The 27,341-nt window shown below is 48.5% G+C and overlaps 10 protein-coding genes across 10 annotated transcripts, besides 3 other annotated features; 5 read left to right on the forward strand and 5 right to left on the reverse strand.

Annotated features, from left to right (window-relative positions):
* Positions 1 to 338: 338 nt before the first annotated feature.
* Positions 339 to 373: a repeat region.
* A 1,223-nt stretch (positions 374 to 1,596) lies between these two features.
* Positions 1,597 to 2,736, forward strand: FPSE_10756 (uncharacterized protein; the record flags this gene model as incomplete). Its single annotated transcript, XM_009263873.1, has 2 exons — positions 1,597 to 1,740; positions 1,954 to 2,736. 2 exons carry the CDS (start codon positions 1,597 to 1,599, stop codon positions 2,734 to 2,736), a joined length of 927 nt encoding a protein of 308 aa, XP_009262148.1.
* A 291-nt stretch (positions 2,737 to 3,027) lies between these two features.
* Positions 3,028 to 3,053: a microsatellite.
* Positions 3,054 to 3,061: 8 nt separating this feature from the next.
* On the reverse strand, positions 3,062 to 4,399 carry FPSE_10757 (uncharacterized protein; the record flags this gene model as incomplete). Its single annotated transcript, XM_009263874.1, has 1 exon — positions 3,062 to 4,399. The coding sequence occupies one exon, from the start codon at positions 4,397 to 4,399 to the stop codon at positions 3,062 to 3,064; it is 1,338 nt and encodes a 445-aa protein (XP_009262149.1).
* Positions 4,400 to 4,733: 334 nt separating this feature from the next.
* Positions 4,734 to 5,322, forward strand: FPSE_10758 (uncharacterized protein; the record flags this gene model as incomplete). The annotated part of the gene is made up of 2 exons (XM_009263875.1): positions 4,734 to 4,989; positions 5,069 to 5,322. The coding sequence occupies 2 exons, from the start codon at positions 4,734 to 4,736 to the stop codon at positions 5,320 to 5,322; spliced, it is 510 nt and encodes a 169-aa protein (XP_009262150.1).
* Positions 5,323 to 5,696: 374 nt separating this feature from the next.
* FPSE_10759 (uncharacterized protein) lies at positions 5,697 to 7,598 on the forward strand (the record flags this gene model as incomplete). The annotated part of the gene is made up of 4 exons (XM_009263876.1): positions 5,697 to 5,999; positions 6,075 to 7,070; positions 7,121 to 7,235; positions 7,405 to 7,598. The coding sequence occupies 4 exons, from the start codon at positions 5,697 to 5,699 to the stop codon at positions 7,596 to 7,598; spliced, it is 1,608 nt and encodes a 535-aa protein (XP_009262151.1).
* Positions 7,599 to 7,663: 65 nt separating this feature from the next.
* FPSE_10760 (uncharacterized protein) lies at positions 7,664 to 10,746 on the reverse strand (the record flags this gene model as incomplete). Its single annotated transcript, XM_009263877.1, has 3 exons — positions 7,664 to 7,840; positions 7,891 to 10,502; positions 10,662 to 10,746. The coding sequence occupies 3 exons, from the start codon at positions 10,744 to 10,746 to the stop codon at positions 7,664 to 7,666; spliced, it is 2,874 nt and encodes a 957-aa protein (XP_009262152.1).
* A 698-nt stretch (positions 10,747 to 11,444) lies between these two features.
* On the forward strand, positions 11,445 to 12,176 carry FPSE_10761 (uncharacterized protein; the record flags this gene model as incomplete). Its single annotated transcript, XM_009263878.1, has 2 exons — positions 11,445 to 11,589; positions 11,656 to 12,176. 2 exons carry the CDS (start codon positions 11,445 to 11,447, stop codon positions 12,174 to 12,176), a joined length of 666 nt encoding a protein of 221 aa, XP_009262153.1.
* Positions 12,177 to 12,473: 297 nt separating this feature from the next.
* Positions 12,474 to 13,104, reverse strand: FPSE_10762 (uncharacterized protein; the record flags this gene model as incomplete). The annotated part of the gene is made up of 3 exons (XM_009263879.1): positions 12,474 to 12,752; positions 12,813 to 12,941; positions 12,994 to 13,104. The coding sequence occupies 3 exons, from the start codon at positions 13,102 to 13,104 to the stop codon at positions 12,474 to 12,476; spliced, it is 519 nt and encodes a 172-aa protein (XP_009262154.1).
* Positions 13,105 to 14,201: 1,097 nt separating this feature from the next.
* Positions 14,202 to 14,236: a repeat region.
* Positions 14,237 to 14,792: 556 nt separating this feature from the next.
* On the reverse strand, positions 14,793 to 17,434 carry FPSE_10763 (uncharacterized protein; the record flags this gene model as incomplete). The annotated part of the gene is made up of 4 exons (XM_009263880.1): positions 14,793 to 15,130; positions 15,183 to 17,123; positions 17,176 to 17,334; positions 17,407 to 17,434. The coding sequence occupies 4 exons, from the start codon at positions 17,432 to 17,434 to the stop codon at positions 14,793 to 14,795; spliced, it is 2,466 nt and encodes an 821-aa protein (XP_009262155.1).
* Positions 17,435 to 21,051: 3,617 nt separating this feature from the next.
* On the forward strand, positions 21,052 to 24,481 carry FPSE_10764 (uncharacterized protein; the record flags this gene model as incomplete). The annotated part of the gene is made up of 6 exons (XM_009263881.1): positions 21,052 to 21,232; positions 21,310 to 21,455; positions 21,505 to 21,598; positions 21,655 to 21,883; positions 21,938 to 24,327; positions 24,381 to 24,481. The coding sequence occupies 6 exons, from the start codon at positions 21,052 to 21,054 to the stop codon at positions 24,479 to 24,481; spliced, it is 3,141 nt and encodes a 1,046-aa protein (XP_009262156.1).
* Positions 24,482 to 25,377: 896 nt separating this feature from the next.
* Positions 25,378 to 26,552, reverse strand: FPSE_10765 (uncharacterized protein; the record flags this gene model as incomplete). Its single annotated transcript, XM_009263882.1, has 2 exons — positions 25,378 to 26,140; positions 26,197 to 26,552. 2 exons carry the CDS (start codon positions 26,550 to 26,552, stop codon positions 25,378 to 25,380), a joined length of 1,119 nt encoding a protein of 372 aa, XP_009262157.1.
* Between the last annotated feature and the right edge of the window lie 789 nt (positions 26,553 to 27,341).

Here is a 27,341-nt window from a genome sequence, read left to right on the forward strand (position 1 = left end):
TATATATATATTATTTCTTTATAGTATATCCTTTATATATAGGACTTAAAGGTCTTAACTATAATAATAATTAGCCTTAACTCTATTAATTATTCCTTATAGCGGCTTAAATTAGTATAAAACCTTTTTTCTATTTATATATACTAAAAGCAGTTTAGGTCCTTTTTTTATTTACAGTTATAATTATAGTATAACTTATAAAAAAGATCTTATAGATACTCCTTTTTCTATAAAAGCTACCTTTAGTAGCTTAAGTTAAGGAGATATAAGATTATATAGCTAAATATAACTAAAGTAATATTATACTTTATAGATAGGGTTATACTTAATATAACCCCTTTTAATTTAATTATTATATTAGTAAAGTTAAATAGTTACTAAAGGGAAGCTAACTGCTTATTTAAGGCAGTAATAATATTTTTAATAGGATATTTAGTATCCTTATAGGTATAAGCTATAGCGGTTTAATTATTAAATTAGAGGTTATAATAGAAAGTAAGTATCTTAACTATAAACTAGGTTAACTTAATATACTATATATTAGGGGTAAAATAACTTACTCTTTTGCTTATTTATATACTTATCTCTATTACTCTATTATTATATTAGATAAAGAAAGTGTAGGCTATTATTAAAAATTTATAGCTTTATTCTAATATAGAGTTTTATAATTAATAAGGTAGCCTTATAGCCTTACTTGGAAGTCTATTTTTTTTATTATTAAACTACTGATACTGTACTGTTAAGGGTATCCTTCCTGGATGACTTGCTATTATATAAGTTTTTAGAATTGGAGACTTCTTCTGGGGAACGGGATTATCAGAGGAATATTGACAGGCGGGTAGCAAAAAATAGGGACTTGAAGCAATCCAGATGAAATTATTAGACCACTCTTAGGCAACATAAACACTAAGAGTGATCTAACATTTATGTTAACCACTAAATCAGTATCGGTTTTTTATGCAAGCCACCTGATTGAATATGTCCAGACTACCTTAGTAGGTATAAGTTGTAATAGCCCCTGCATATCAATGGGAATATGTAGTAATAAATAAGAATCGATGTATTTTCTACCGTTTTGATCATGGGTCACGATGAATAGAGTGCTTGGTAGAGACAACCATTCCTTCCTTGATATCATCCCGAGGACAACACCCATGATATGAAGTTATGATGACGATGGAGATAGCTCGGGCTTGCTTATCATGGCCATGACGGCGCGGACGTCATCCGAGGGGCGCCGTTTCCCTATTATGTAAGCTCTCTAGTGGGTAGAAGAAAAGTTGGCTTTCTAAGTCTTCGGCCATAAAAATAAGTAGTCTAAGAAGCATAGTCTAAGTGACCTAAGCTGCCCTAATAATTTTGTCTTTTATGCTCCCAGCGGTCGATTTTTCTGATCCTGAGGGTTCTCGGCGTAGGTTAAACTCCGGCAGAAAACCTTAGTAGGCAGGTAGGCAAACACGCAACTCACGTGCCTCCCCAGAAAGCAACAATTTGTCACCCTCATTGAACCCTCTTCTAAGTTATTATTTGTCTTTGTTACTCTTTTTCTGTCTCGCCCGCGCCTGTGCAGACCTAATAAGCAAAATCGCAAAAATGCCGCCCATGACCGAACGTGAACTCGGTCAGCGCGTCAAGGCGCTCACTAAATGCGTTGCTGCGAATGAGCCTGCAGAGAACGCCATCAAGCTGCTCGAGACACTTAAGAAGGATGCGTCTCCCACTGAAGAGATGCTAAGGGTACGTCAAATAAACGCCAGGGAAGAGACAGAACGCAGGATACACAGGCGCTCTGAGTATATAGACATGTTGCCAGCTTTGCGCAAAATGCATGATCGCATTGTGCGCATTGGCTTTCTATCGCGACGTTGACGACATGTGTCATATCCTACCGATCTCGTTCTCTCGATTCAATCCGGAATGTCTACTAATACTGTGATTTCGCACTTACAGGCAACAAGAGCTGGTGTCTTTGTCGGCAAACTTCGTTCAAATCCGAACAAGGAGATCGCACGCGCGGCCGCCGAACTTGTGAGCAAGTGGAAGAAGCTTGTCGAGCAAGAGAAGAGCTCGAAACTCCAAAAGTCAAAAGTGGGCTCAGGATCGCCAGCCCCAGCTCCCGCATCCGCTCCCGCATCGTCTCCCGCGCCTCCTCCTTCGTCCTCTGGAAACTCCGGAGCTAAGTACAAGGGCGATATTGAGAAGCGCAAGTACGAAACCGACAATGTCAACGTCAAGCGAACCGACTCGGCCGTCCGAAACTCATGCATTGGTCTTATCTACAACGGCCTGGCGTACCGATCAACGGCATCCGAGAACGAGGTCGTTAACAAAGCCATCACCGTCGAAAATGCCGCCTTTGTTAAGTTCAAGGGCGAGACAGCCGACTACAAGAAGAAGATTCGATCACTTTTCACCAACCTCAAGAACAAGTCCAACAAGGAACTCGGAAAGAGCGTCTTGTCTGGGGAGATCTCTCCGGAAAAGTTTGTCGTCATGTCCGACGACGAGCTCAAGAGCGAGGAGCAACGCAAGAAGGAGCTTGAGCTGGAGAAGGAGAACATGAAGATGGCCCAGGTGCCCCAGGAACAGAAGAGTATCAGTGAGAGCCTGGAATGCGGCAAATGCAAGAAGAAGCAGGTCAGCTATACACAAGCGCAAACCCGAGCTGCTGACGAACCGATGACTACTTTCTGCGAGTGCATGGCTTGCGGAAACCGATGGAAGTTCTCTTAAAGAGATGGGGGACAGGTAGCAGAAAAGTTGACCTCCCAGGGGGTTCCACAAGAAATGACTGTCCTATAATAACAATACTACCCTCCTAATACCTAATATTAAGCATTTAAATATACCCAGAAAGGCTCCTCTCACGACAACTTAGGTTTTCCAACACGTACGTGATACAGATTAGGGTATAAAAATAAATAGCCTAAAGGCTATAGTTTTAGTAGCATAAGATGACCTACTAATTTCGTCTCTTATGTTCTCAGCGGCCAATTTTCTGATACCCTGAGGACAGTTCGTTCATTCTTTTCTTTTCTTTTCTTTTCTTTCTCGCCGATCATGCCTTGTGGCTGGGTATGCCTAGCTCGGTAAACAGATTAGTCGCCTCCTCCTCGCCCTCAATTCCCATCTCCTTGATATGCTTCCAGAACTTGCTAAGATGTCTTGTTCCAGAGTCGCAAAGAATTGTTACGACACGGCTTCCCCTGGGCAGTCTCATAGCTGTTTCGACGGCGGCGACACAGTTGACGGAACTGCTGCTGCCAACAAAGATACCGTCGTGCTCAACTAGCCAGCGAGCCATACGGCAGGCTTGCTCATCTGTCACCCGCACAGCATCGTCGATGAGTTCACGGCCTGCTTCAAAGTTCTCGGTTAAGCGTGTGATGCCAATACCCTCGACCATGGTGTCAACCTGCTGTCTGCGACGAGTGCCTTCGCGCTCTGTCGACGAGTACATGACACCATGGCGAACCTTGTTGTAGAGACCGCTGCCCTGAGGATCGGCGAGTACCACTTTGATATCTGACTTATCCTTTTCTTCTTTGAGATACTTTGCCACGCCTGATACTGTTCCTCCCGTGCCTGCACCCGCGACAAAAGCATCCAGTTCACCGTTCGTCTGTCCCCAAATCTCAGGGCCCGTGGTGTTGAAGTGCGCTTTCCAGTTAGCTTCGGACTCGAACTGATTCGCAAAGAATCCCTTGCTGCCATCATTGGCCTTGCTAGCGTGTTCCTCCGCCCTTCTTCGCGCAAGGTTGACAAAGTGATCGGGGCTGGTAATAGGCGCAGGCGTAACTCGCTCGACCGTTGCGCCGAGATGAAGTAGTAGGTCAGATTTCTCAAGAGCCATGTCGCTGGGCATGCAGATATGAGCCCTGTAGCCCATGGCGCGCGCAAGAGTTGCCAGAGAGATACCTGTACTTCCAACTGTTCCTTCATAGATAGTATCGCCCTTGTGTGGTGTGAGAAGACCTTGAGCTTCTGCCTCACGAATCATGTTAAGCGCCACACGATCCTTGGGGGAGTTTCCAGCACCGTTAAGGAACTCAGCCTTTGCCATGATAGTCCGGCCTGTAGCTTCAGATAAAGATTGTATTTTGATAAGAGGAGTGTTTCCGATGGTGGCTTCTATCCCATCAGCCAAGCCATTCCGTGCGCCATCGTAGAAAGTTGGCGACGAAGGTAGAGATTCATGGTCCTCGAGTTCCACGGGGTCACCCCAGAAGACGCTAGATCTTCTCCCGCCGCCGGTATTTGCGCGCCTCTTGCGCTGGAACCTCCGCTCAAGATCTGGATAAAAGTCCTTGAAGCCCAGAGTGACAAGGATACCGGTTGTGAAAGCAAAGGCGACAGCAGCAGAGCCGTAAGCTTTGGGATGGTCGCTGAGCGCCATTTTTCAAAGGGCGAAATTTAGAATTTTTACCCAATTCCAAAATTAATTGGGGTTCTGCTGAAGAATCAGAGAACCTGCATCATTGGTAGTAAGATAGGTTGAAAGTGAAACCTTGAAGATTTGTCTTGGCTGTATGATGAACAGGTCGAATTTGAACCCTGGTGTGTGCGTCATGCCATGTGGGGCAGTTATCAACAGCTACCTAGAGTGGTCTTAGTGGTTCGTACAACTCCAAAGACAACATTGACTTTAATGTGGAGCTCTATATTAATACCTATCTCTCTGTATTCTCTATACAATCCTTCTTCCTACATTCTCTTCTTAATCCTTAACAATGACTTCTGAAACTCTCGCTCCTGATAACTCTACCATTTCGTCGCCCCCCGCCAAACGAGCCAAGACCACCACCACAATGGAAGCTCCCCCAGCACTCCAGATCAAGAAGCTCTCCGAGAAGGGCCGTCTTCCTACTCGCGGCAGCGAATTCGCTGCTGGCTACGATATCTACTCTGCTCACGACACAACCATCCCAGCTCGCGGGAAGGCTTTGGTCGATACTGACATCAGCATGGCTGTTCCTGCTGGAACCTGTAAGTAGCGAAATTGCAGTTCTAATCCTAAACAAAACAAAAAAGAGAAAGGCGGTCTAACAGTATGGTTGCACTACAGATGGTCGTATCGCTCCCCGATCAGGTCTCGCCTCCAAGCACTTCATCGACACAGGTGCTGGTGTCATTGATGCCGATTACCGTGGCCAGGTCAAGGTCCTTCTCTTCAACCACAACGACTCCGACTTTCAGATCAAGGAGGGTGACCGCATTGCCCAACTCATCCTCGAGCGCATCTACACACCCGAGGTTGTTGAGGTCCAGGAGCTTGAGGAGAGTGTTCGAGGTGCTGGCGGCTTTGGAAGCACGGGTTAAATAAAGCAAGAAGATAGAGAATGCCAACTCTACTTCCAAGTAAAATAGAATTTAATATTAAAGTGCTTGACTATCTACTACCGACATGATATTGCCTTGCTGAGTCCTAATGTATAAAAATATGTAGTCTATGAAGCCTACTCTGAGTGGCACAAGCTGACCTACTAATTTCATCTCTTATGCTTCAAGCGGCCACTTACATACATCAAAATGTCCACATCAATCACTGGTGATTTATCAACGCTTTCTTGCCCAACCCGAGGAACACCCGATAATCAAAGACCCACCTCATCCAATGTAAACCATCTCAATCACCAAAATCGAATCACCAAAGATAACAATCATGTTTACGATATCCTAAGGAAGAAATCAACATGGATTCCCCAATCGTGGCCCAACTTTTTCGACAGCTCTTTCACCATCGACCTCCGGGCTGCAAGGGCATTAGGAACCTTCCCCACCTCCGCAATGGCCTCCGAACCACCGCCATCGTCGGCCACAGCCAGCGCCGCTTCTACGTTGCGGGACGGCCCTCTAGTGATCGTGGAATGAAGACGAACGAGAGTCGATGGCAGCAAAGGACCAAGATCTTGCCTCAGGATCGATCTGCAGAGTTCGCAGAGTACCCTTACATCTCTGCGGCGGAGCTCAAAGAACGAACAGAACGGCCGCGCAAGGTCAAGATGCTGCTAAGAGACTTTATTGACGGCAAGCTACTCTTACTCAAGAGCTTTCTTTCGGCACCAGGATAGATACTAACCATAGCTATAGACAGTCTTTATAACCCCTCTTACGGCTACTTCTCCAAACAAGCCGTCATCTTTAGTCCTGGCGAGCCCTTTGACTTCAACTCGATGCGCGACGAGATCGAGTTCCAATCCGAGCTGGGTCGTCGATACACCGAATTTGAGGACATACTCGACGACCGCGAGGGCGAGAACCCAACACGCCAGCTGTGGCATACCCCCACCGAGCTATTCCGTCCTTACTACGGCGAAGCCATCGCCCGCTACCTCGTCTCCAACTACCGCCTCACCACATACCCTTACCACGATCTTCTAATCTACGAGATGGGTGCCGGTCGCGGAACCCTCATGCTCAACATCCTCGACTACATCCGCGAAGTCGACCCCCAGGTGTATGCTCGTACCAAGTTCAACATCATCGAGATCTCATCTACCCTCGCCGCGCTCCAGAACAGGCATCTTTTGGCTACGGCTGCCTCTCGGGGCCACGCAGACAAGGTCGAGATTATCAACCGCTCCATTTTCGACTGGGATCAGTACGTCCCTTCGCCGTGCTTCTTCCTCGCCATGGAAGTCTTTGACAACTTCTCCCACGACGGCATTCGCTACGACATCACCACCGAGCAACCCCTGCAGGGCCACGTGCTGATCGACGGCGATGGTGACTTTTACGAATTCTACTCCCACGAGCTAGATCCTCTCGCAGCACGATACTTCCGAGTTCGTCACGCCGCAACGGCAGGAAACTATCCCAAGCCGTACCCCAGCAATGCGGTTCTGCGCTACATCTCCAGCAAGATGCCCTTTGCCGCCAACCTTTCCGATCCCGAGTTCATCCCCACTCGGCTTATGCAGTTTTTCGATGTTCTCGAAAAATACTTCCCAGGCCACCGTCTTGTGACGTCTGACTTTGACTGGCTACCTCAAGCTGTCAAGGGAATGAATGCGCCTGTTGTTCAGACAAGGTACCACAGAAGGATGGTGCCCGTCACAACACCTTTAGTAAGTCCTCTCCCTGCAAGCTACTAGATTCAGGTGTTAACAATCTTCAGGTTCACCAAGGCTACTTTGATATCCTGTTCCCTACAGACTTCCAAACCACGGAAGCCATCTACCGTGCCATCACGGGCAAGCTTACCCGTGTTATGTCGCATGGCGATTTCATGCGTAAGTGGGCATACGTCGAGGATACAGAGACTCGAAGCGGAGAGAATCCCTTGATATCCAACTACCGCAATGCCAGTGTTCTCGTAACCGTGTAAAATTATTCATGTACAAAAGAAAAAGGACGACGTCAAACATACGTCCCAGATATTTTAACTGTATAAAGATACAGCATATACCCTCACATGGAAAACATTCGTGACTCTCAATGGCAGTTCCTTTCAGACGGACTGTCCTTTCTCATGGCAATGGCAAATAGCTATGCCTACTAAAACCGCTCTATATCATTCCGTTTTGTCTGACCCGACACCCACCGATAATTACTCCTGTGTGATTGAAAAAGGGTATCAACAGCTTCGTCCCTGAGAGAGTGGCTGACATACTCATATGTCCCATTGAGTAGATTAAAAACACATTTCTTATTCTTTATTTTACAGCTTCAGCTTCTCATCGAGCCACTTGGTCGCGGTCTCAACACCCTCGTCGAGGTTCTCAGGCTTGGTACCCTGGCCTTGTCGTGTAGGCTCCTTGCCACCGGAGCGGCCACCAATGACCTCGGACACAGAAGCAGCCCATTGTTCGGCAGTCACACCTTGGGACGCAAGATGCTAGGAAACAGTTAGTCAAATATTCATGTACCATGTTCAGGAAGACTTACAGTTCCGACGTAGACACCGTGAGCAACGGCGCCCTCCTCCTTGCTGCCACCAAAGACATAGACAGTCTTCTCCTTATCCTTGCCCTGGTAGTGCTTGACCACTTCCATCAGAGCCTTGGAGGTGGCGCCAACGGGCAGGCGACCAACAAACCACTTGGCATCCTTGTTGGTATCAAAGTGCTTCTTGACAGTGTCAAGCGCAGTCTTGGACTCAGCCTTCTGGCGCTTCTTCTGCTCGGCGGTGACAGCCGCGTTGATTTTCTGGTAGCGCTTGTTGAAGTCGTCCTTTGTCAAGGTTGAGATGGTCAACTGGCTCAGCTCCACACTGACGGCCTTCATCTGGGTCTCCTTCTCGGGGCCCAAAGGCAGTTGATCCAGAGCATCGATCTTCTTGGAGAACTCATCAGCTTCACGCTGAACTTGGTGCGCAGCCTCGCCAGTGTAGGCGATGATACGACGAATACCCTTGGCAATACCACTCTCCTCAATAAGGATAAGATCCTTAATCAAACCAGTCTGCTCGACATGAGTACCACCACAGAACTCAACGCTGTACTGGCGCCACTCAGGCTTCTTGGGATCAGCGAGCATCTCATCGATATCCTTGCCAATAGAGACAACACGGACAGGGTCAGGGTAGGTCTCGCCAAAGACAGCACGGCATCCTTCAATCTGGCGAGCCTTCTCCAGGTCGACCTCCTTGGAGTAGATCTTCTGGCCGCGACGAATGTACTCGTTGGACATCTCTTCGATCTTCTTCAGTTCCTCAATCTTGACACCAGTCTTGTGAGAGAAATCAAAACGGAGCTTGTCGCTGTCGACCAGAGAACCCTTCTGGTTGACCTCATCGCCGAGAACCTCTCGCAGGGAGTGGTTAAGGATGTGGGTTCCGCTGTGGTTGTTGCGAATGGGCGATCGGCGCAGCTCATCGTACTCGCAGATGACCTTGTCTCCAGAAGACAAGGTACCGTACTCGATGTATCCGTTGTGGAGGATGTATCCACCATAGTTCTGGACATCAAGCACCTTGAACTCGGCGACATCGTCAATTACAATGCGTCCAGTATCGGCGACCTGACCACCTGACTCGGCGTAGAAGTTGGTCTTGTCGATCAGGAGACCAAGAGCAGTCTTCTCAGAGACGTCCTTGGTTGATTTAAGGAAGGATGTGCCGTCGTAAATAAGCTGAACTTGCGCATTGCTGTCACCTAGAAGAAACTTGGCGTCGTCATTGGTTCGCTCAACCTTAAGGTCCTTTTCAAGCTCGGAGATTTGGTGAACATTGAGCTTGGCAAAAGTCTGAACCGACTCCTTGACTGCCTTGCTGGCCTCACGGGCCTTGTCTTGGGCGGCCTTGACCTCCTCGTCATCAATCTCGAGGTTGCGCTCCTCGGCCATCAGGCGAGTAAGATCAACAGGGAAACCAAAAGTATCGTAAAGTCGCCAAACAACATCACCCTGGAGCTTCTTGGCGCCGTTCTTAGTGGCCTCAGCAGCGTATTTCTCAAATTGAGCCTCACCACGATCCAGAGTCTTGGCAAAGGCAACTTCCTCCTCGTCAAGGATTTCCTTAATATCTTGCTGCTTTTTGACGAGCTCAGGGAATTGCTCTCCCATCTGGTCAACGAGAGCAGGCAGGATCTTAGAGAAGAAAGCACCGATATCGGCGTTGAAGTACTTTCGGGCATATCGAACACCTCGTCTCAACACACGTCGAATAACGTAACCTCGGCCATCGTTGTTGGGAACAGCACCGTCGGCGATGGAGAAAGACAGGGTTCGAATGTGATCAGCGACTACACGGTAGGCAGTGTCAACGCCATCAGCATCATCTTTGCCGTACTTGTCTGTGTAGGGTCGGGCACCGGTGACCTCCTGAATCTTCTGGAAAAGAGGAGTGAAGCAATCGGTAGCGTAGTTGGAGACAGTGTCCTGGAGAGCGGAAACGAGTCGTTCGTAACCCATACCAGTGTCGATGTGCTTTGCGGGAAGAGACTTGAGACTGCCATCCTTTTGGCGGTCATACTGCATGAAAACGTTGTTCCAAACCTCGACAACCATGGGGTCATCCATATTAACGAGGCTTGAAGCGTTTCGACCACCAACCTTGTCGTAGTGGATCTCACTGCAAGGTCCGCAAGGGCCTTGGTCACCCATCTCCCAGAAGTTATCCTTCATGTTTCCAGGAAGGATGTGGTCCTCGGGGACACCAACCGAGATCCAGAGCTCCTTGGCCTCCAGATCAGGCTCCAGTTTCAACTTCTCATCACCCTCGAAGTATGTGACATAAAGACGAGAAGGGTCCAGACCGTAGACCTTGGTGAGGAGCTCCCAAGAATATGAAATAGCCTCCTTCTTGAAGTAGTCGCCGAAAGACCAGTTACCCAACATCTCGAAGAATGTGTGGTGATAGCTATCCTTGCCAACATCGTCGAGATCATTGTGCTTGCCGCCTGCTCGTATACATTTCTGTGAATCGACAGCTGCCTTGAGACTGGCCATGGGATCGGTCTTGCCAACGGTGCCGAGGAAGATGGGCTTGAACTGGTTCATGCCCGCGTTGGTGAAGAGCAGGGTGGGGTCATTGTGAGGGACGACTGATGAAGATGGGACTGCAAAGAGAACTCTTGTTAGCAAGTTGTGAGTCAGATAAGAGTAAAATCAAAGTAGATTGCAGTGTTATTCAGAGTCTCTACAAGAGATTAAACACAATTCCGGCTTCTCTCGATATGGCAGACCGTGGTGCCCGCACTATCGCATTGTTCGCATACCTATCGTGTGGCCCCTCTGTTCAAAGTACTCGAAAAAGGTCTTTCGCACCCGAGCAGCGGGCCACTTGAGCTCCGACTCAGCCATGGTCGCGCTGGAATAAGAGCGACGTAGGACAAAAAAAGGAAACCTCTTGTTAGTCGCAGTCCTGAGGAAGTTCCGCGCCGGGGCAGTAATCGTTGTCGGTCGTAGAGGAGGAATTGTAGTGGTGGTGGGGGTTTCTGGTTGAAGATTGTGGAGGAGAAGTTGATGTCGCTGGGGGTTGAATTGGAGTTGGAGTGGCGTAGACGCAACCGTAGGCGGAGGCGGAGGCGGGCGAGAGTAGTAGAAAGTTCTACAAGAATGAGTCAAGGCCGGCGCGGATACATAAGGCCCGCGCTCGCCCTTCCCCATACTCGGCCTGCTAAAGCAACTGGACCTCACGCTCCGGGGCAGACAGCGCCGACTCCAACACCCGTAGCCGCTATCGCAACCACTGAATCTCCAATTCCCACCCCTAGTAGCAGTCAAGCTGACTGGACTCCCACGATTGATACACGCCCACATCGCATGGAATCGCAACGAAGCACAGCGTCTTGAGCCTGTACCTATACCTATCAATCTCCAACGAAAAGGAACACGTTACACAAAGTCAATTCTGACAAAGTTCATCCTGACTACGCGTGACCGTGTCGCCTGCGTCCCTCTCGAGCCGTTGATTCGACGTTTGACAGGTGTTGAAGGATTGAAAGTTCACCTTTCCAGACTTAGAACTGTGGAATTGACCACTATACTGGGTCGCAATCATGCTACAATCCCCCTCATCCTCCGTCCCGGCTGTTGCGACGGTTGCCGAGAGCGTCGATAAGTCGAAACGATTACGGCGAAAAAGAAAGGCGGATACTCAGGATAATGAACGACTTTCCAAACGTTTGAGTCTGCTCAACCTTGGTAAGCATTTTCAATCTAACAATGGTCATTCTCTAGACCAACTACTGATACATGTCGTACTTACAGAGAAGGGCGGTAACAAGCTATATGTCCCCGTCGAGGAACCGACAGCTTCAGTGCCTCCTGTTCCTACATCTGTGCCTCATGCTCCCAATGTCCCCACGGATCTACTAGCCCCCAACGAAACAATGCAATTAGATGATTCGAAACACAAAGTATACATTTACAACATCGACGACGAACTCTCTTCCGATAGTGAAACAGACGATCCCGGCAAGCTTGTCTTCCTCCCCGACATCGAAAAGCACTTACGCGCAAACCGCATCCCCCCATCCGTGTTAGCCAACAGCGATGGTGAGCTGGCTGGAATGCAGGTTGTTCTATATAGCGATCCCAAGTCGATAACGGTTCCCGAGGATAAGGATAGTGTGCGCAAGGCTATTATCGAATCGAGACAACGTACGAGGGAGCAACAACGTTTAGAAAGAGAGGGGGGAAAGGCAGAGGCTCCAGCGATACAATACAACGCCGTGAGTAATGATATGATGACAGGCATAGACGATCCAGACGCAATGGATTTGGACTAGACGAATAGCGAACGGATACAACAGAACATAAGTATATACCCAAGGCGATTGGAGTTTGGTCATTGTCGATTTAGCAAGCAGAATTGGCACACTTGAGCGAATGCCAGACTCATGCAATGTCTTGTATTTCTATGCTAAGATAACTTACCTTGATAAGAGTTTCAATTTGATGTTTTGTTTTCCACCAGTCGCTCAACAACTGCCATAAGTGATTGAATCCAGTAATTGACCTCCTACGCATGCATGTTCCCTTGTCTACCTACTCAGTCCTTTTCAATCCGACACTATTGACTTTGCTCATCGCGGAGGCGGAGGCCCAGCAGGAGGCGCATAATAGTCTGCAGGTCCATCCTCACGTCTCTGCTGCCCTTGCGACGGATCAATCTTGGCGCCGTTGGGGGCTTCATCGTACATGGGCGGCCGCGACGGGTCGTAGACTGGCGGAGGAGGCATGTTGTGCATGGGATATCCGCCAGGCTGGCCTTGATAACCATTTGGTGGAGCGTAGTAGTATGTGTTCGGTGGATAGGCGTATCGGGGATCAACCTGTGCCATCATGCTCCTACTAACAAAACACTAGCAAGGTTGTTAGAAAGTCGGCCGGTGAGAGAACGGCGCAAAGCATATGGAACTTACTCGGTGATATGCCAACGGTCGCAAACCCTTTTGAATCCTCTTCTTCGCATGCCAGTATCCTCCAACGATCCAGAGTGTGAATAGGAGAACTAAGACGGCGAGGATAGTCCATTTGACGATATATCCTTCCTATGGTCCAGTTAGTCCCGAGGTTTCCGTGGGGTGCGTGATCAATCCTCACCCTACTATACCACCAATAGACATCGTTGTCGTCGCTGTTTGTAGAATCCCACTGATAACTGTCCTCATTTTCGTCTCTGCGCGCCAGCGCATGTTTCACGAAGGCTGCCATATTGGCGACGAGGGTATCGTGATCTCGAAAATCAAGAGCCAATGTTGTTGTTGTAAGGATGGATGGCCTGAGTACGAAGTGTAGGTGAATTTGGGTTGCTTAGTGGAGTTGCCAAGGTACCCTGAGGTGCGTAAACAACTTCTCGAATGCAGGGATGAATGGTGAATATCAGCGTCAGCGAGAAGGAATGGCCCCCAGCGGAAAAGAAAGTAAATGTCAGAAAAAGAGGTGAGCTGAAGGAAAGTGTAATAGGATAGGTAGGTGTGATAAGAATTTCTTAGGGAAAATGGTCTTTGTTCAGATCAGATGCAAGAGCCGTTACATATAAATAGAATTCCCGTCCCTTTCGGTTTCCCCTTCACGCAAGCGCATAAACCAAGTACACAAAGACGAGGGAGGGGGCGATTGCCTTTATGCTGCGCGACGATCTCTGCGGCAGGTTACGTTACCCTTGTTTCACACGCCAGGAGTGGCAGGGTTGTGTCACGTCCAGCGGCTACGAGCCTAACAAGCCACTGAGCCGACAGGCAGACCACCCTCTTTGTCTGTTACGAGTGTATCTTTACTCCGTTGGGAGAAGGGTCTTGAGAAAAGAGACGCCACAGCTTACTTCTAGATGTTAACTTTGCAATGAACTATTTTCTGATGATGCTGTAGAATGGAGAATTGAAACGTGGGATGGGTAAGCATATAATTGAGTTCATACCATGCGGATAGTGTCTGAGGAATTCGTTCAGATACATAGGTACATTCTACATTCAGTGCAACGTCATTATAGGCCGTTGCTGGAGACTGACCTATTCAGCCTTGACATTGCAAGAAAATTTAAAACGGAATTACTGCTCAACTTAACAATTTAATTATCGTGCCTCGTACTGCAAGCATAAATTCAACGTCTCAATTAATGCAAATCCTTAGTAACTCTGGAGGCAGTCACCTATTGATAGTTTCTATTATACGGGTGAGCGGTTGATAGGCCAGCCCGTATCTACCTACCATCCAGTTATAGAAGCAACCCACTGCAACTTTAAGCCTAAGTCCTACTATACGACAATAACTGTATTATATATGGTTCTGCAATTAAAGATATTTCTAACTTAATTAATATAACAGTATTTTAAAAAATATTTATCTCAATTTTCTAGTAGGAATTATCTGGCTTTTGAAAGAAGGAAGTTTCTTGGTAAATTGGTGTATGAACTGTCAGGTAGGCCTCAGGATGTCAGAAAAAATGGCCATTAGAAGCATAAGAGATGAAATTAGTAGGTCAGCTTATGCTACTTAGACTATACTCTTTAGGCTATTTATTTTTGTACATCAAGGCATAAGAGGTCAACGTTTCTGTTACTAACAGATTCCACAACAACATATCTACATGTCTGCTACATGGCAGCATCGGCCCTTATTTGGTGGACGACGATAAACTGCCACACTAAGCCTCCTGGTCGTTAAGGATGAATAAAAGATTATGGGAGAAAACAAAACGGGGCTCTCCCTCTAAAACAGACTTCACTTTGTGATTCGTGCACGACAGGGACAATGCATTCCGATACAAGACTACTAAATGCACAGGGACAAAGCAGATGGCCCATGTACTTACGCTGCAGTCATTCTTCTATAATCAATCCAAGGACGCCTTCGCTCCGATGCTATCAACGAGATAAACAAATACCCGCTAGGTTCGATATTTACAAAACTATTCCTCCAGCAGCCCCCCATCCGAACTCAGCACCTGGGGCATCTGGTCGTGGGTTGGGAGGAAGCCCCTGTTCTCTTCTTCGAGCATCTTCTGCTTGTTGATGGGCCTGTTGAAGCCGCTGTCGCCACCACAGAAGGAACACAAGTGAAAAAGTGATTCCTATAATCAGAATGCTTTCCACAACACCATCATCTTCCGTGTCTTGTCCGTCCCCAATAGCACCGTCGTACAAGTCACCGCCATTGTAATATTCCTCGTCAAATACCTGGCCCTCGTTCTGCAAGAAGTTTGCGACCCATTCCGAAAATGACCTGTCCTTCTTGGGTTCTGCATATGTTGTCAGTATACGAGCAATATACATATGATGTGGATAACTTACTGGGCTCGTCCTGGATGGAGTGGATAGGTCCATGTGTCAAGGTGTTCCAAGCACTTCTGAGACGAAGCTTCAATAGACTTAGAGTTACTGGTAAGTATGCTTCCTCGTTCACCTCCAAAGCGTGATCGTAATATCTCTTGGCCAGATGGAAATCTTGAACCAACCCGATGCCATTCTCGTGCATCCATCCGAGGTTGAATAGTGCCTGTGCACTTTGTGAGTAATCGGACGCTCCGGTGTAACACTGGACAGCCTTTGAAATATCCTCTTCGGTACCAATACCATGGTAGTAATAGTCGCCCATCTTGACCAAGGCATCAACGTTGGACTGCCTTGATGATCGAGTCCAGTAAACGAGAGCCAGAGTCGGATTTTGGAGGAGCTTGCTTTTCTCTCGAGGCTTTCCAACCAGCGACGACAACGAGATTTTGTTTTGAACCGAGTCCAGCATGTAGGCCACGTTAGTCTGCGCCTTTTCGTAGCCTTGCTCGGCGGCCAGAAGGTACTCGAGGAATGCAAGTTCGTAATCGCCGGCCTCAAAGGCATCATTGGCATCACCCCATGAGGACACCAGGGGCTCTGCCTTCTCGGCAACACTCTTATAATACGTCAACGAAGCACCACAGAGCTTCTCTCTTCCAACACCATGGTGGATCATCTCTGCAACGTAGTAGTGTGCCTCAATATTGCCGTGTCGTCCGGCAAGTTCAAAGTAATTGTTGGCAATCCTAACGTCTTCTTGGCCGCCTTGGTCGAGGTAAAGCTGCCCCATCTGTACCAAGGCTGGAGCGTAATCCTGATCAGCAGAAGACTTGAACAAATCCATAGCTTTCTTCACATTCTCCTTCATGCCGTGGCCGTAAAGCATCATCAGACCAAGACCATGTTGAGACTGGGCATCGTTATGATCAACGCCGCGATCAAACCAAAGTTTTGCCTTTTCAAAGTTCTGGACAACGCCATCTCCCCTTAAAAACATGCGGCCGAGATATCCAGCGGCCTTCCCTGCAATCTTTTCGATGCCGGCTTTGGGGTTCTCATGGAGACGTCCGTCCTTCCTCCAGTAGCGAGATGCTACCAGGATAAAGTATTTGCGGGCAAGGTCGACGTCTCGTTCCAAGCCACGCTGGCCATCATAGTATATGCGGCCTAGATTATATGAAGCCTTGGAGTCGCCCTTTTGCGACATTAGATCCAAATATTCGATCACATCATCTATAGCAGCATTGGCATCAGATCCAGGGCTAGGTTTGTAGGCGTTCATGCCAGAGCTAGATGCGCTTGCACCTTCGCCATAGATGCCTCCGTCGTTATCAGAGATTCGCCATGACTGGTGAACCCAAGATCGACCACCAGGAGGTCCCGACCGATACCAAGTGATGGCTTTGTCTGCAACACTCTTGTAGTATTTCACTGCTGTTTCGCAGTTTTTAGTTGTTCCAATGCCAGCATGGTGTCTAAATCCTGTTGCCATTTCTGCACGAGCATCGCCACGAATGGCAGCGAAGGTGTAGTAAAGAAGCGCTTTGGCTTGGTCGCGATCTACCACATTGCCAAGTCCTGTAGAGTAATAGACTCCGAGCATGTACTGGGCCGTCGTATTTCCATAAACATTGGCAAGTTGGTGGTAGTTGTTAAAGGCCACCTCGAGGTTTCTTGGATGGCTGTAATTACCAAAGAAATTTATCTCGGCAAGAAGGTAGAGAGCATCGGAGTTGTTTTGTTGCGCAGCTTGTTCGAGAAGTTCAACTGCTCTGGATAGGGCGCCGTCAACGATGGTCTCTTGCGATTGCGATGGAGCCGTTGCAGGGCTTGATGGAATGGCCTTCAAAATGTAACGCAAGACAGTTCCTACGAGACCCGATGGCCTTCGCTTTCGTTGATGTAAAGGTTGGGGAGCTTTGGAAAGCTCAATTCTCGCAGCATCAACCAACTCCGCCCCTATAGATTATCAGTGTCTTTGCGCTTCCGTCAGTCGCGAGTGCAATCGTACCGTGCTGGGGGCCAGTAGGTTGGCTTTGATCTACAACCACATCACTCTTGGGGGAAGCAATGTGTTGATTCTGTCCAGCTTCTTGGATATCCTGATCATTATATGTTTCGTGATAATGTTTAACGTTTGTACTGAGCCCCGGGGTGGCCTGCCAAAGCACTAATAAAGAGGTCAGTAAGCCAAGTTGCCAGCTGTCGCGTGTACCACAGAGATACAAGGTGGTGAACTAACAGAGTGCCCAAAGTAATGATTGTCGCATCTTTGGCAGCTGCTATGTGCCTAAGAATTCAATTTTGATGTAGAGCATGGCTATACTACAGAGTAGTATGTAGATGCGAATCAGCAGTGGTAGAGTTACCAGCTGTCCAGTTGAGTTGAAGCTCGAATGAGGTAATGCTATCTGGGTCTCTTCGACTAACCCAAGAGGGGAAGGCGCTCATAAGCCCACTTGGCTGAGTCAGCAATCTCTAGTCAGGAACGGGCAGGGCCAACATCCAGTACTGTATGCGCCTAGCCGTTGTACCTGTAAGGGTCCAAATTAACGATATTGTGTATCGACCATGGCTACCTACCTACTAACCTATGCAGGTAGGGTCTGTGTAGATTGATTCAAGACTGTTGGTTATTCGAGTTTTAAGTTTATACTAATCAATCTCTGGTTGAAGAGATATGGCACAATCATAACTAAGAACAACCAGACGCACGTCTTAATTAGATGTGTCTGATAGTCACATGCAAGCTATTAAAGCAACGAAAGCAACATGATACTGATGGCTGTCTCATATAGAGCAAAGTTTTACCAGCAAAGTTTTTGCTTGCATTGAGAAGGCTTGCTATTTGGCTGTATCCAGCTAAATAGGATGGTCGTCCTTCTAATAACTACCACTTCTAGCTTTTAGCTATGCTTTCGAATCGTAGTCGTCGATAGAGTCAATTCCAGTACTCCGCCACGTATCCTGAAGATCATGATGTGGAATTCGGTAGATAAGATCCCGAGACATGGACTCTAAAGGGTCGACCGCAAGGCGACTTGTTAAGGATCCCGGGTAGCGGAAACAGCCCCTGCACAGACTCATGCTTTGCAGTGTACCCATTAGTTAAAAGGGACTTGAATCAACCAGGGTATGGATATATAACTGAGACGACATGCCTCGTTTTCTCGGAAGTTCTAGAAGATCGTCACAATACCCGATTGATCTTACGTACGCTTTAGTCTACAATTGGTACAAGACAGCGAATAGTCAATCGTATTATAGCCTCGCCTTGACAACTCTGTCTACTAACGTCAGTATATATCTTACCAGTTCGCCTCGCCATCTTGCGTCATTGACCTCGAACTGAAGCCCATTGCCAACTCATCAGGCTGATCTAGAAATATCTGAGCAAGATTCGATTTGACGATGACCACCCATATGAGGCTTTAGACAGACAAGGACTTTGCTGCGAGAGGGTGGGATAAAGATGCGCTGTCCATGCCAACTCACACCCAAGACGCCCGAGCTATCGGTACGGGATACAGCGATTGGACAGCAGTGCAGTAACCAACGCGGATGAGCAGGACGAGTAACTATATTTGGACAGTTCAGGGCCCAGATAGTTTCATGTTGGTCATTTAGGATCTGGCGTGTCTGCGTGTGTAGTTTAAGCGGAGGGTTCTTGGGAGACGTGAGGTAGCCCAGATGAACATGATCAGCTCAACCACGAGTTGAAGCGCAAAAAAAGCAACTCAATCGGCTGAAGGCGGGGGTATGAAGGGCTGAATGGATAGGAATCGCCGCTCGTGACGTGGAGCATGTTGTTGGTAGGCTGTAGGCTGCTCAATAGACAATGTGATATTGACAGGGGATCGACCTACTGGACAACTGTGGCTTTAGCGTTTTGCTTTTGACAAGCCTTGGGGTCTTGATTACGGTGCTGTAGATCTAGGCACATAAATTGCGAAACATTGGCGTTAAGCCCATCCGATGGCTGAGTGGATGTTTGAACTGTAGTGTGCAGTATTGGGGCCGATGTCTTGAGGACTTGAGATCATGATGGTGAGCTAAAACACCCATCATAATTTGGCGTCCAACCACGGCGCCAAGATGATGCACTTGGAGGGGCTTTGGCGGTAATTACCCCTGTTTGTCGTCCCGAGTTGGGTCCTGGTGGATGAAGCTTAGTTCACCTCCACTGGGTTGAATCTCATTTCCGTAAACTTAACCTTGCTCAGAGATTGTCGTCTAATTATTGTCTGCATAACTACTGGGTATGAATGCAACTCGTATCTGAGAGTCCTGCAAGCCATTGATCAACTCTGCAGAACAAATTGAGAGCAGCATCACTCGTTGTCGGTACCTGTGAGGCCATCCAATAATTAATCACACGGCCAGCCCGTCTGCTGAAATGTAATTAAAAACCAGAACTTTAAGGAACGTTAAGCTCCACTTGTCTAATAAAGCCATGACCCTGTGCAACGGCTCAATCCCGTCTGCTAGTGCCAGCTGATCCAATGGTCATCTCTGGTGTGTTTCTTTCTGTGACTCTCATCATTTCTGCTTGGGGGACCCTTTGACTACTAAGGTCTCGCTCATCTGTGCACCTGTGACTTGTGTGGAGTTGTGCATCATGATTCTCAGCCTCATGCATGGCAGGCAAGCACAGTTACAGAGTACAAACAGAGTATAGACGCTTGTGCCGTGTTGTCCCTGAAGCCATCGTGTCGTACAGCATTGCTGTGTGACAACACAGGCGTTGGAGTCGAAGACTTGACTTGGATAACGAGCCAAGCGAACATGATCTACTGAGGGAATCTACACATGTCTCATCCATGGTTACTTTGTCTACTACTACCTATCTTATCTCACCTGCTACGCACATCCCCCTCTCCTAAATCTTCTCTTCTTGGCCCATGTCGCTTCATGCTCTGGCCTGGGCACATAATGTAATTATCACTCCGCCCCAGGCCTGACCCAGCCTGGCCCAGCTAGAAAGAAGCCCAATTCCCAATCTTAGGTGCACATTAGTTAGTGCTTTTCTTCTTTTTTTATTTTATTTTAGCTGATACGTACCGCACCCAATACTGGACGAACGATGAACCTGGTCGCGCATCCCCGTCGCCCCTGAAAGCGTGTCCTCCATTCCCACTGTCACCCTCTCATTGCTTGTCTTCTCTCATATGGAGACTCACTCTCCCACTCACCTACGTTTTTTCCTCTTTCTATGATTCTATTCTACCTTTTTTTTCTACATTCTATTTTCATCTCGTCTCTTTTGAACCCCCCGGTTTTCGAGCCCCTCCCCTTTGTTATCGCCCTCTTCTCTTCTCAGGCTCTTTGACCTGTCTTATTTCGATACATAGTAAGTTTGAGATAGCTTTCCCGAGTTCACCACCAACCCAATATCTACTGAGGGGGAAAGAGTTCCAGTCCTGGTACCTGACCGATAGTGACTGTGCCAATTTCATGTGTACGCCTATAGGCCGAGTCCAATCGCCCAACTAACTGGCTCACCTGCCGCAGGTGCGCATCAAAACTGCCCGATGCCCACCTTCCCGACTTACACGTCTCGCATTGTCTTGCATGCAGCATTTCCAACAAACAACGGCGTCATCATTCTTATGCTGATGGGTTTTTTCAATCAGGGACTTTAGATCTTTCTTCTCTCTCAATCAGCCAATTTCCAACAAAAGGAAATCTCGTTGTTTGCAGACCCAGTTGGGAAATTATTCAAACGACACCTGCCCAGTCACCTTCTAAACCGTTTTACTGCCCCCCTATTTAAGATACCGAATCGACTCGACGTTGCCTTTCCTACTACTCACCGTACATGATATTTCGCTACGATAACTTTTGACCCTCTCGATTTCCAATACTCTTTTTCTAGCCATCACCCATTATGGCAGGTCTTTTTTCTCGCCTCAAAGGCAAAGATGGCAAATCCAAGAAGAAAGGCGCAAACGATCTTGAGCAACAACCAACAAAACCACAATGGACAGATGCTTGGACACGCACATACGTTGAGCCTGAAGAGGTTCACGAGCTGATCCGATGTTGTACGGAGGAGCTCAAAGCACGAGGTATGCCATTTGTCACATACACTGTCCAGTCTGTATTCTCGTGTACACGGTATGCTGATTACCATGTCCTACTATAGGCCTCGACCACCCATTCCTCTTGCTGCCATACCGCCCGACCTCCGACCCTAGTGCGGTGCGCTCATTTATTCGACATTTCTTCGAGTCACATGCCAGCTTGCGAGGGGAACAATTGTCCCAGGAGCTGCGCATGACGGAGCCCATGGTCAGTAACTTGTATGTGGAGGCTTTCGCAGCTACTGACTCCGAGATAGGTGGTTTCCGGTGTAGCAAAATGGTGCTGGAGTCGCCTCCAGGGAGGTATTGTTGGATGGGATGCATATGAACTTTTCAAGGTTGGAGAATTTGGTATGTGTCCATTTACAACTGCAATCACAAGTTCGATGTGCGCTGACTTGTTCCAGACTCCAACATGGCCCGAGACTCCTTCAAGACCTTTATCCCCATTAGTGTCGAAAACGGTGCACGTCAACGCATTATCTTCGACTTCTTCGATCTCCTAGCGGCCGTCGCAGCGCACGGGAAGTCCAACGGTCTTGGTGGTCGAAAGCTTTCGCGAATGGCTGCATGGTGGACATTTGAGCAAAAAGATACCAAAAAAGGATTCGAGGGAGGATACGAAGCCTGGCTTCGGTAAATATGTCCCAATGTTGCTACCTATACTGGCAATTGCTAACCAAGAACCAGTGCTGCCGATGCGACAAGTCATATGTTCTTCGCTTTCTTAAGATCGCTTTCGCCCGAACAGAACGTCACTGGTATCACTATGCTACCTCGATCCCTCCAGAAGCTCCTCCAAGAAACCGAGTATCCTCCCCAGCGACCCACACTTATGATGACAACGACATACAAGGTCGTCATGATCGTCGACACTGTATCCCCGACCCCCTTTGCTCTCCTACGAAGAGCCAACCACTTCCAATATCGTGACGAAGACCGCGCACTGAGAGAGTTCTCCGAGTTTGATGACCCCGTGCAGGCTTTGACCGACGAATGTCGCCGTGTTCTTAAGGCCATTTCCGGTGCCAATCAGTCACAGGCGTCAAGTTCCAAGCACTCGACGAGCTTGCGCGATGCATCCTGGTCAAGATTTGAGGATATCGGCTTTTCTTCTACCCTGGATGAGGACGACGATGACGACGATAGCGCCTTGGCCTACAAGCGACAGCCGCCAGCTCTGCGAAGAACACCCGCCTCAGGCAATGGACTGGACCGACCGACAACACCATCGTGGGCTGATTTCCTTTCTTCGGGTTTTGTAGATGAGAACCAGGGTGCCAGGCAAAACTTGCTTCTGCCCCCTGACAAAGTTCTGCCTCCCCTTGAAACACAAAGACAACACAGTTCGCAGTCCCATCGACCCCGACTCGAGCACGACCACTCTCTCGAGCCCGGTGAGCTTGCAAGCATCGCAACACTCTCGCTCGACGATTCGTTCTGGTGGGTTTGGATGGCTAGTCTTGCACCTGAAGAGACCGCGGAGCGCAAGTCGGCTTTTGGTCGATGCGCTGTCATTGAAACCAAGATCAGCACTGGCCGTTGGCTGGTGATGGAGGAAATGGTGGCCGGTGCTGCACCAGAGCCCCAGGAGGGTGCCTACATTGCAGAGAAGAAGGGATTCTTCAGCTGGACTAAGCGTGGAAAGGGACTCAACCGACGAAAGTCAACAGCCAACAAATCAGTTGACAATGTCGGCCAGGGCGCCAGCAAAGCTAGCATTGGCCCCGACACCCATGCACGAATCCAAGCCAAGGCCGCTCAGCTACGTGCTCAAGAGCAACAGGAAAGGAAATTGGCCTCTCAACCATTGTACCAGCGCCGCGGCCGATCGGATGCTGAGCTGATGGCGGAAAAGACTAACAGTGTTATGACCCTTCAGCCCACCATCATCGGCGAGGCTTCGTCGGCATTGAAGTGGGTGTCCAAATACGACAAAGGAACGATTAAGGACTTCTACATGGCCAACAACAATGCTGGTCGTGGAAACATGATGTCGCCAATTTCCTCCCGGAGTATGATCGACGATGTTAGCCAGGAACAGCCCCCTCAAGTGCCCGTCAAGGACGTGGTGTCGCCTATCACTTCCCCTACCTTCTCCCATGCTTCCAGCGAAATGGTTAGGAAACCAGTGCCTCAGCCGGAGCAGCCCGTTGAAGCCCGACCAGAACAAGCTGTACCAGAACCTGTACAGGCGCCAATCCCAGTCCCTGCCCAAGAGCCTGCCCGTGAACACATCTCGGAGCCTGTGCAGGAGTCTGCACCTGAACCGGCACAGCCTGTCAGCCCTCTTAGCCCTGTACCACCTCCTAAAGACGATGAACCTGTCCAAGACGTTTCTCGTGAAGGCATGGTCTCGCCCACTCCATCAAGCCCCGAGAACAAGAAGAAGAAGAAACTCCAAAAGGCAGATAAGGACAACCGTGGTTTCCGTAAGCTCTTCCGTAAGAACAGAAGCTCCAAGGTGCCTGATGATGCTGCTGCCAATGTTCACGCCTTCCTTCGCCAAAACCAAGCGACACCAGAACCGGCTCAGCAGTCCCCTACACCGGCAGACACACCTGAACCGGTGGCTCCTATCCAGCGTGTTCCTGTACCCCAGCCTGATGAGGCTGACCTTCCCACCCCTACACCCGCCGCTGAGTTTGTAACACCTATGGAGGAGCCTGTCCAACGTGTTGATACGCCCCAGAAGAACCCTGAGATTGTTGAACCCATCATGGACCAGTCACAAATTCCCGTTGGTGCTAAGGATTCCCCCGCTCACAACTCAGTCCCTCATTTCAACCAGGGTCCCCTCCAAGACCAGCCAGCCTTTGCACCTGACTCTGACGATGAGAACGATGCCACACCTCCCCCTATTCCACGATCACCTCGTCACTCTCCTCAGATTGGAGGTCCATCTCAGGCTGAGGAGAAGTTGAGTCACAGTGCAGGCCCGGGTGTTCAAGATCGATGGGCCCAGATCCGAAAGAACGCTGCTGAGAGAGCTGCCGGACGCCCTGATGAGCAACTGCGACCAGGTTATAGTCACAGCAACAGGACTGGAGACGGTGATGATGATACAAGCGGAGAAGAGAGTAAGTCACCACAAATCATTTGATAAAAACAGAAAGACTAACATATACTCCAGCCATCGAATCTCGTGTCGCCCGTATCAAGGCCCGTGTAGCCGAGTTGACGAACAATATGGAGGGCTCAAATGGACCTCAGGCCCCAGGTCCTCGTTACTAAATGGCCCAGGTCTTTCCTGAGGTATAGCATGGCCTCGATTGATTCACTGGCGAACGAATCCTTGCGACGACGTGACACATCTACGAGACATATTTCGCAAACCCTGCACACGCCTAACACCAGCCGACGCTGATTTGTTTCTTCATTTCCTCTTGTGTTGTTTGATATCCCATTTTCTTCTTTTTCTTTTCCTTTGCTTGATATATGATACCACTAGAGGTTGCAGCAAGAGAAAAGGCAGTGCGAATCTTGACAGTTGCAGGAGAATAGGAGTGAGGTTAAGAAAACTGATTGTATCCTTTCAGGGGCCATCCGATCCTGTAATTAATTATATGTTTATTCATGCCCAACTTTTCCGACATTCCTCTTTCTACCTATATCTGCTTCGGGCAATCATTTTCAACGATCGATGTAAACATAATATTCTTGATCTTCGACAGGCATTCAATTGACTTAATCCTGCCATGCGAATACATTCGTATGACCAATTCTACATTTCTTCCACAGTGATTTTGTTGAGGCGCCACATATTATCGATATCCTTGAAGTACGTGTGTTGATGGGCTTTTGTCTATGTGTCGTCTCAATTTCACACATATTTTTTTTTTGTTCGCTGAGACTAGCTATACCATGATCCATGCACATACTCTGTAGATTCCCCAGGTAAGTAATAAGGTAATCGCTACAAAACTGTTACGGAACTTGGTAGGTTTATCGTCATGAATAGCATAAACGCTGATCTTCTCGCGAACTCTGACTAGAAAAGCTATACCCATATCGTTTCGTACCTTGTACTTTCATACCCAGTTCCCTTATCCTACACACAGTGCTGAACGCCGTCATAATACGTACACGCCAGTATTAAAACCCTAAAACATGCCATACTACGCATATCCTTACTTTTTCTTCTCTTTCTCCTCTTCCTCGGCTAACCTGAGGGCCTCTTCCAAGGCCTCCTCCTCATCCTCGTCGAAGTCGACATCGTTCTCTTTGTTTTCCTCAACTTTCTTGACAGCCTCGGGCTTGGACTTCTCAATGGCCTCGGCCTTCTTCTCGGCCACCTTGGCCTCGTTGGCATCAGACTCTTTGATAGGGGCCTTGGTAGATGTGCCAGGTCCCAGAGCCCAGTCAACCTCTCCATCGGGTCCATATCGAGATACGAGCCAGTCATTGGCCTTTTTGAAATGGTTGCAGTCGAAGAAACCACGGGATGCGCTGAGAGGACTAGGGTGGACACTCTGCAGCACGAGATGCTTGACACGGTCAATCTTTTGCACTCGCTTGCCAGCTGGTGTTCCCCAAGCCATGAACACCACGCCTCTTGTCCTCTTCTGTGCAATGATATCGATGACCTTTTGCGTAAGCCTTTCCCAGCCTCTGTTGGAGTGAGAGTTGGCCTCGTGAGCTCGGACTGTGAGGCAGGTGTTCAACATGAGGACACCACGTTCTGCCCAGGGAGTGAGGAGGCCTCCGCGGTTTGCCGGTGGCTCGAATGTGGGGTAGTCCTTCTTGAGAGCAATGTACATGTTCTTGAGAGAGGGCGGTGCGGGAGTCGGAGGACGAACGGAGAATGCCAATCCGTGAGCTTGGTTATCGTTGTGGTAAGGATCTTGGCCAACGATGACAACTTTGACATTGCTGAAGGGAGTGTGACGAGACCTGAAACAGAAGGATTAGACACGTCCGAGGTTGCTAATGGTGGATAGAAAACTTACCATGAGTAGATGTCATCCCTAGGAGGAAACACCTTGCGGCCAGAGGTGATCTCCCTGTCGAGGAACCGCTTCAGGTCTAGGAATTCCTTGGAAACAAGCTCGTCCTTCAGATGTGCCAGCCAGCTTTCATCCAGGGTATCGATTTCCAGCTGCAAGAGCTCTTTCTGCTCGGGCTTCAGAGAATCCACCCACTTGGTCTTGTCAAACCTGGCGGCTGGTGCAGAAGCTGAAGCGGAAACAGTGCCAGCGGCAGGCTTGGGTGCTGCAGCAAAGAAGGAAGCAATATTGCCGTCTGCTTTGGTCTTTTTCGAGTCATTGCCTGCAGAGGCACCGGCCTTGCGTTTGAGCGCTGACATGGCGAGGAATCGCAGGTGGAGACTGTGAACGGAGGAGGAAGAAAGCTGCACGCTGAGCCCTCGATACGAGGGAGGGACTCTTGCGACAAGAGCTCCTGCGGGACGAATTATGGGCAGTTGGCTTGATATTAATTATCAAGAGTTCAATCGGAGTTGAGAAAGATTTAGATAGAAATATTGAGACAATGTGGACTAGGCGTATGGTGGTATAATATAGTGAGAAGGGAGGGAGGTACGTGAGAATTTTGGAGTAGAGTGGTGATGCGAGACCAAGGGGTTAGTGAACATTAGTTCCAAAGCACGACGCGTTAAGTAGAACGCGGTGCAGTGTTACAATCCATACCTAGTCGCTACTTAGTAGTTTCCCAGACTTGGATGTGGGTGGTTGGGGCCTGGACTAGCAGGGATAGCTAAAGCACTAATGAGCCACTCATGTCATTATATTAGGCAGACGAGCAAGCAGTTTGCAATACTTGACAAAAGAAAAGAATAAAATGATCACTCATATGTGTCGAGAATTATGTATCTAACATACAGAGTATAGTCACTAGGTATAGCTTCTATAACAATGTTGCCTTCTTCTCGGGTCATATCTGAGTCTCGGGCTTCATCGGGGAGAAAGATACCAGCTGAAGAGTGGATATTGAGAAGAAGTGCTTCCTTCTATGGATCGTCAAGAGAAAGGCCTCAGCTCCATACTAGGAGGAGTTTTGAAAAGCCCTCAGGGTATCAGAAAAATTGGCCGCTGAGAACATAAGAGACGAAATTAGTAGGTCATCTTATGCTACT

This window comes from Fusarium pseudograminearum, chromosome 1, assembly GCF_000303195.2.
Source record: "Fusarium pseudograminearum CS3096 chromosome 1, whole genome shotgun sequence".
NCBI classification, from domain to species: Eukaryota; Fungi; Ascomycota; class Sordariomycetes; order Hypocreales; family Nectriaceae; genus Fusarium; species Fusarium pseudograminearum.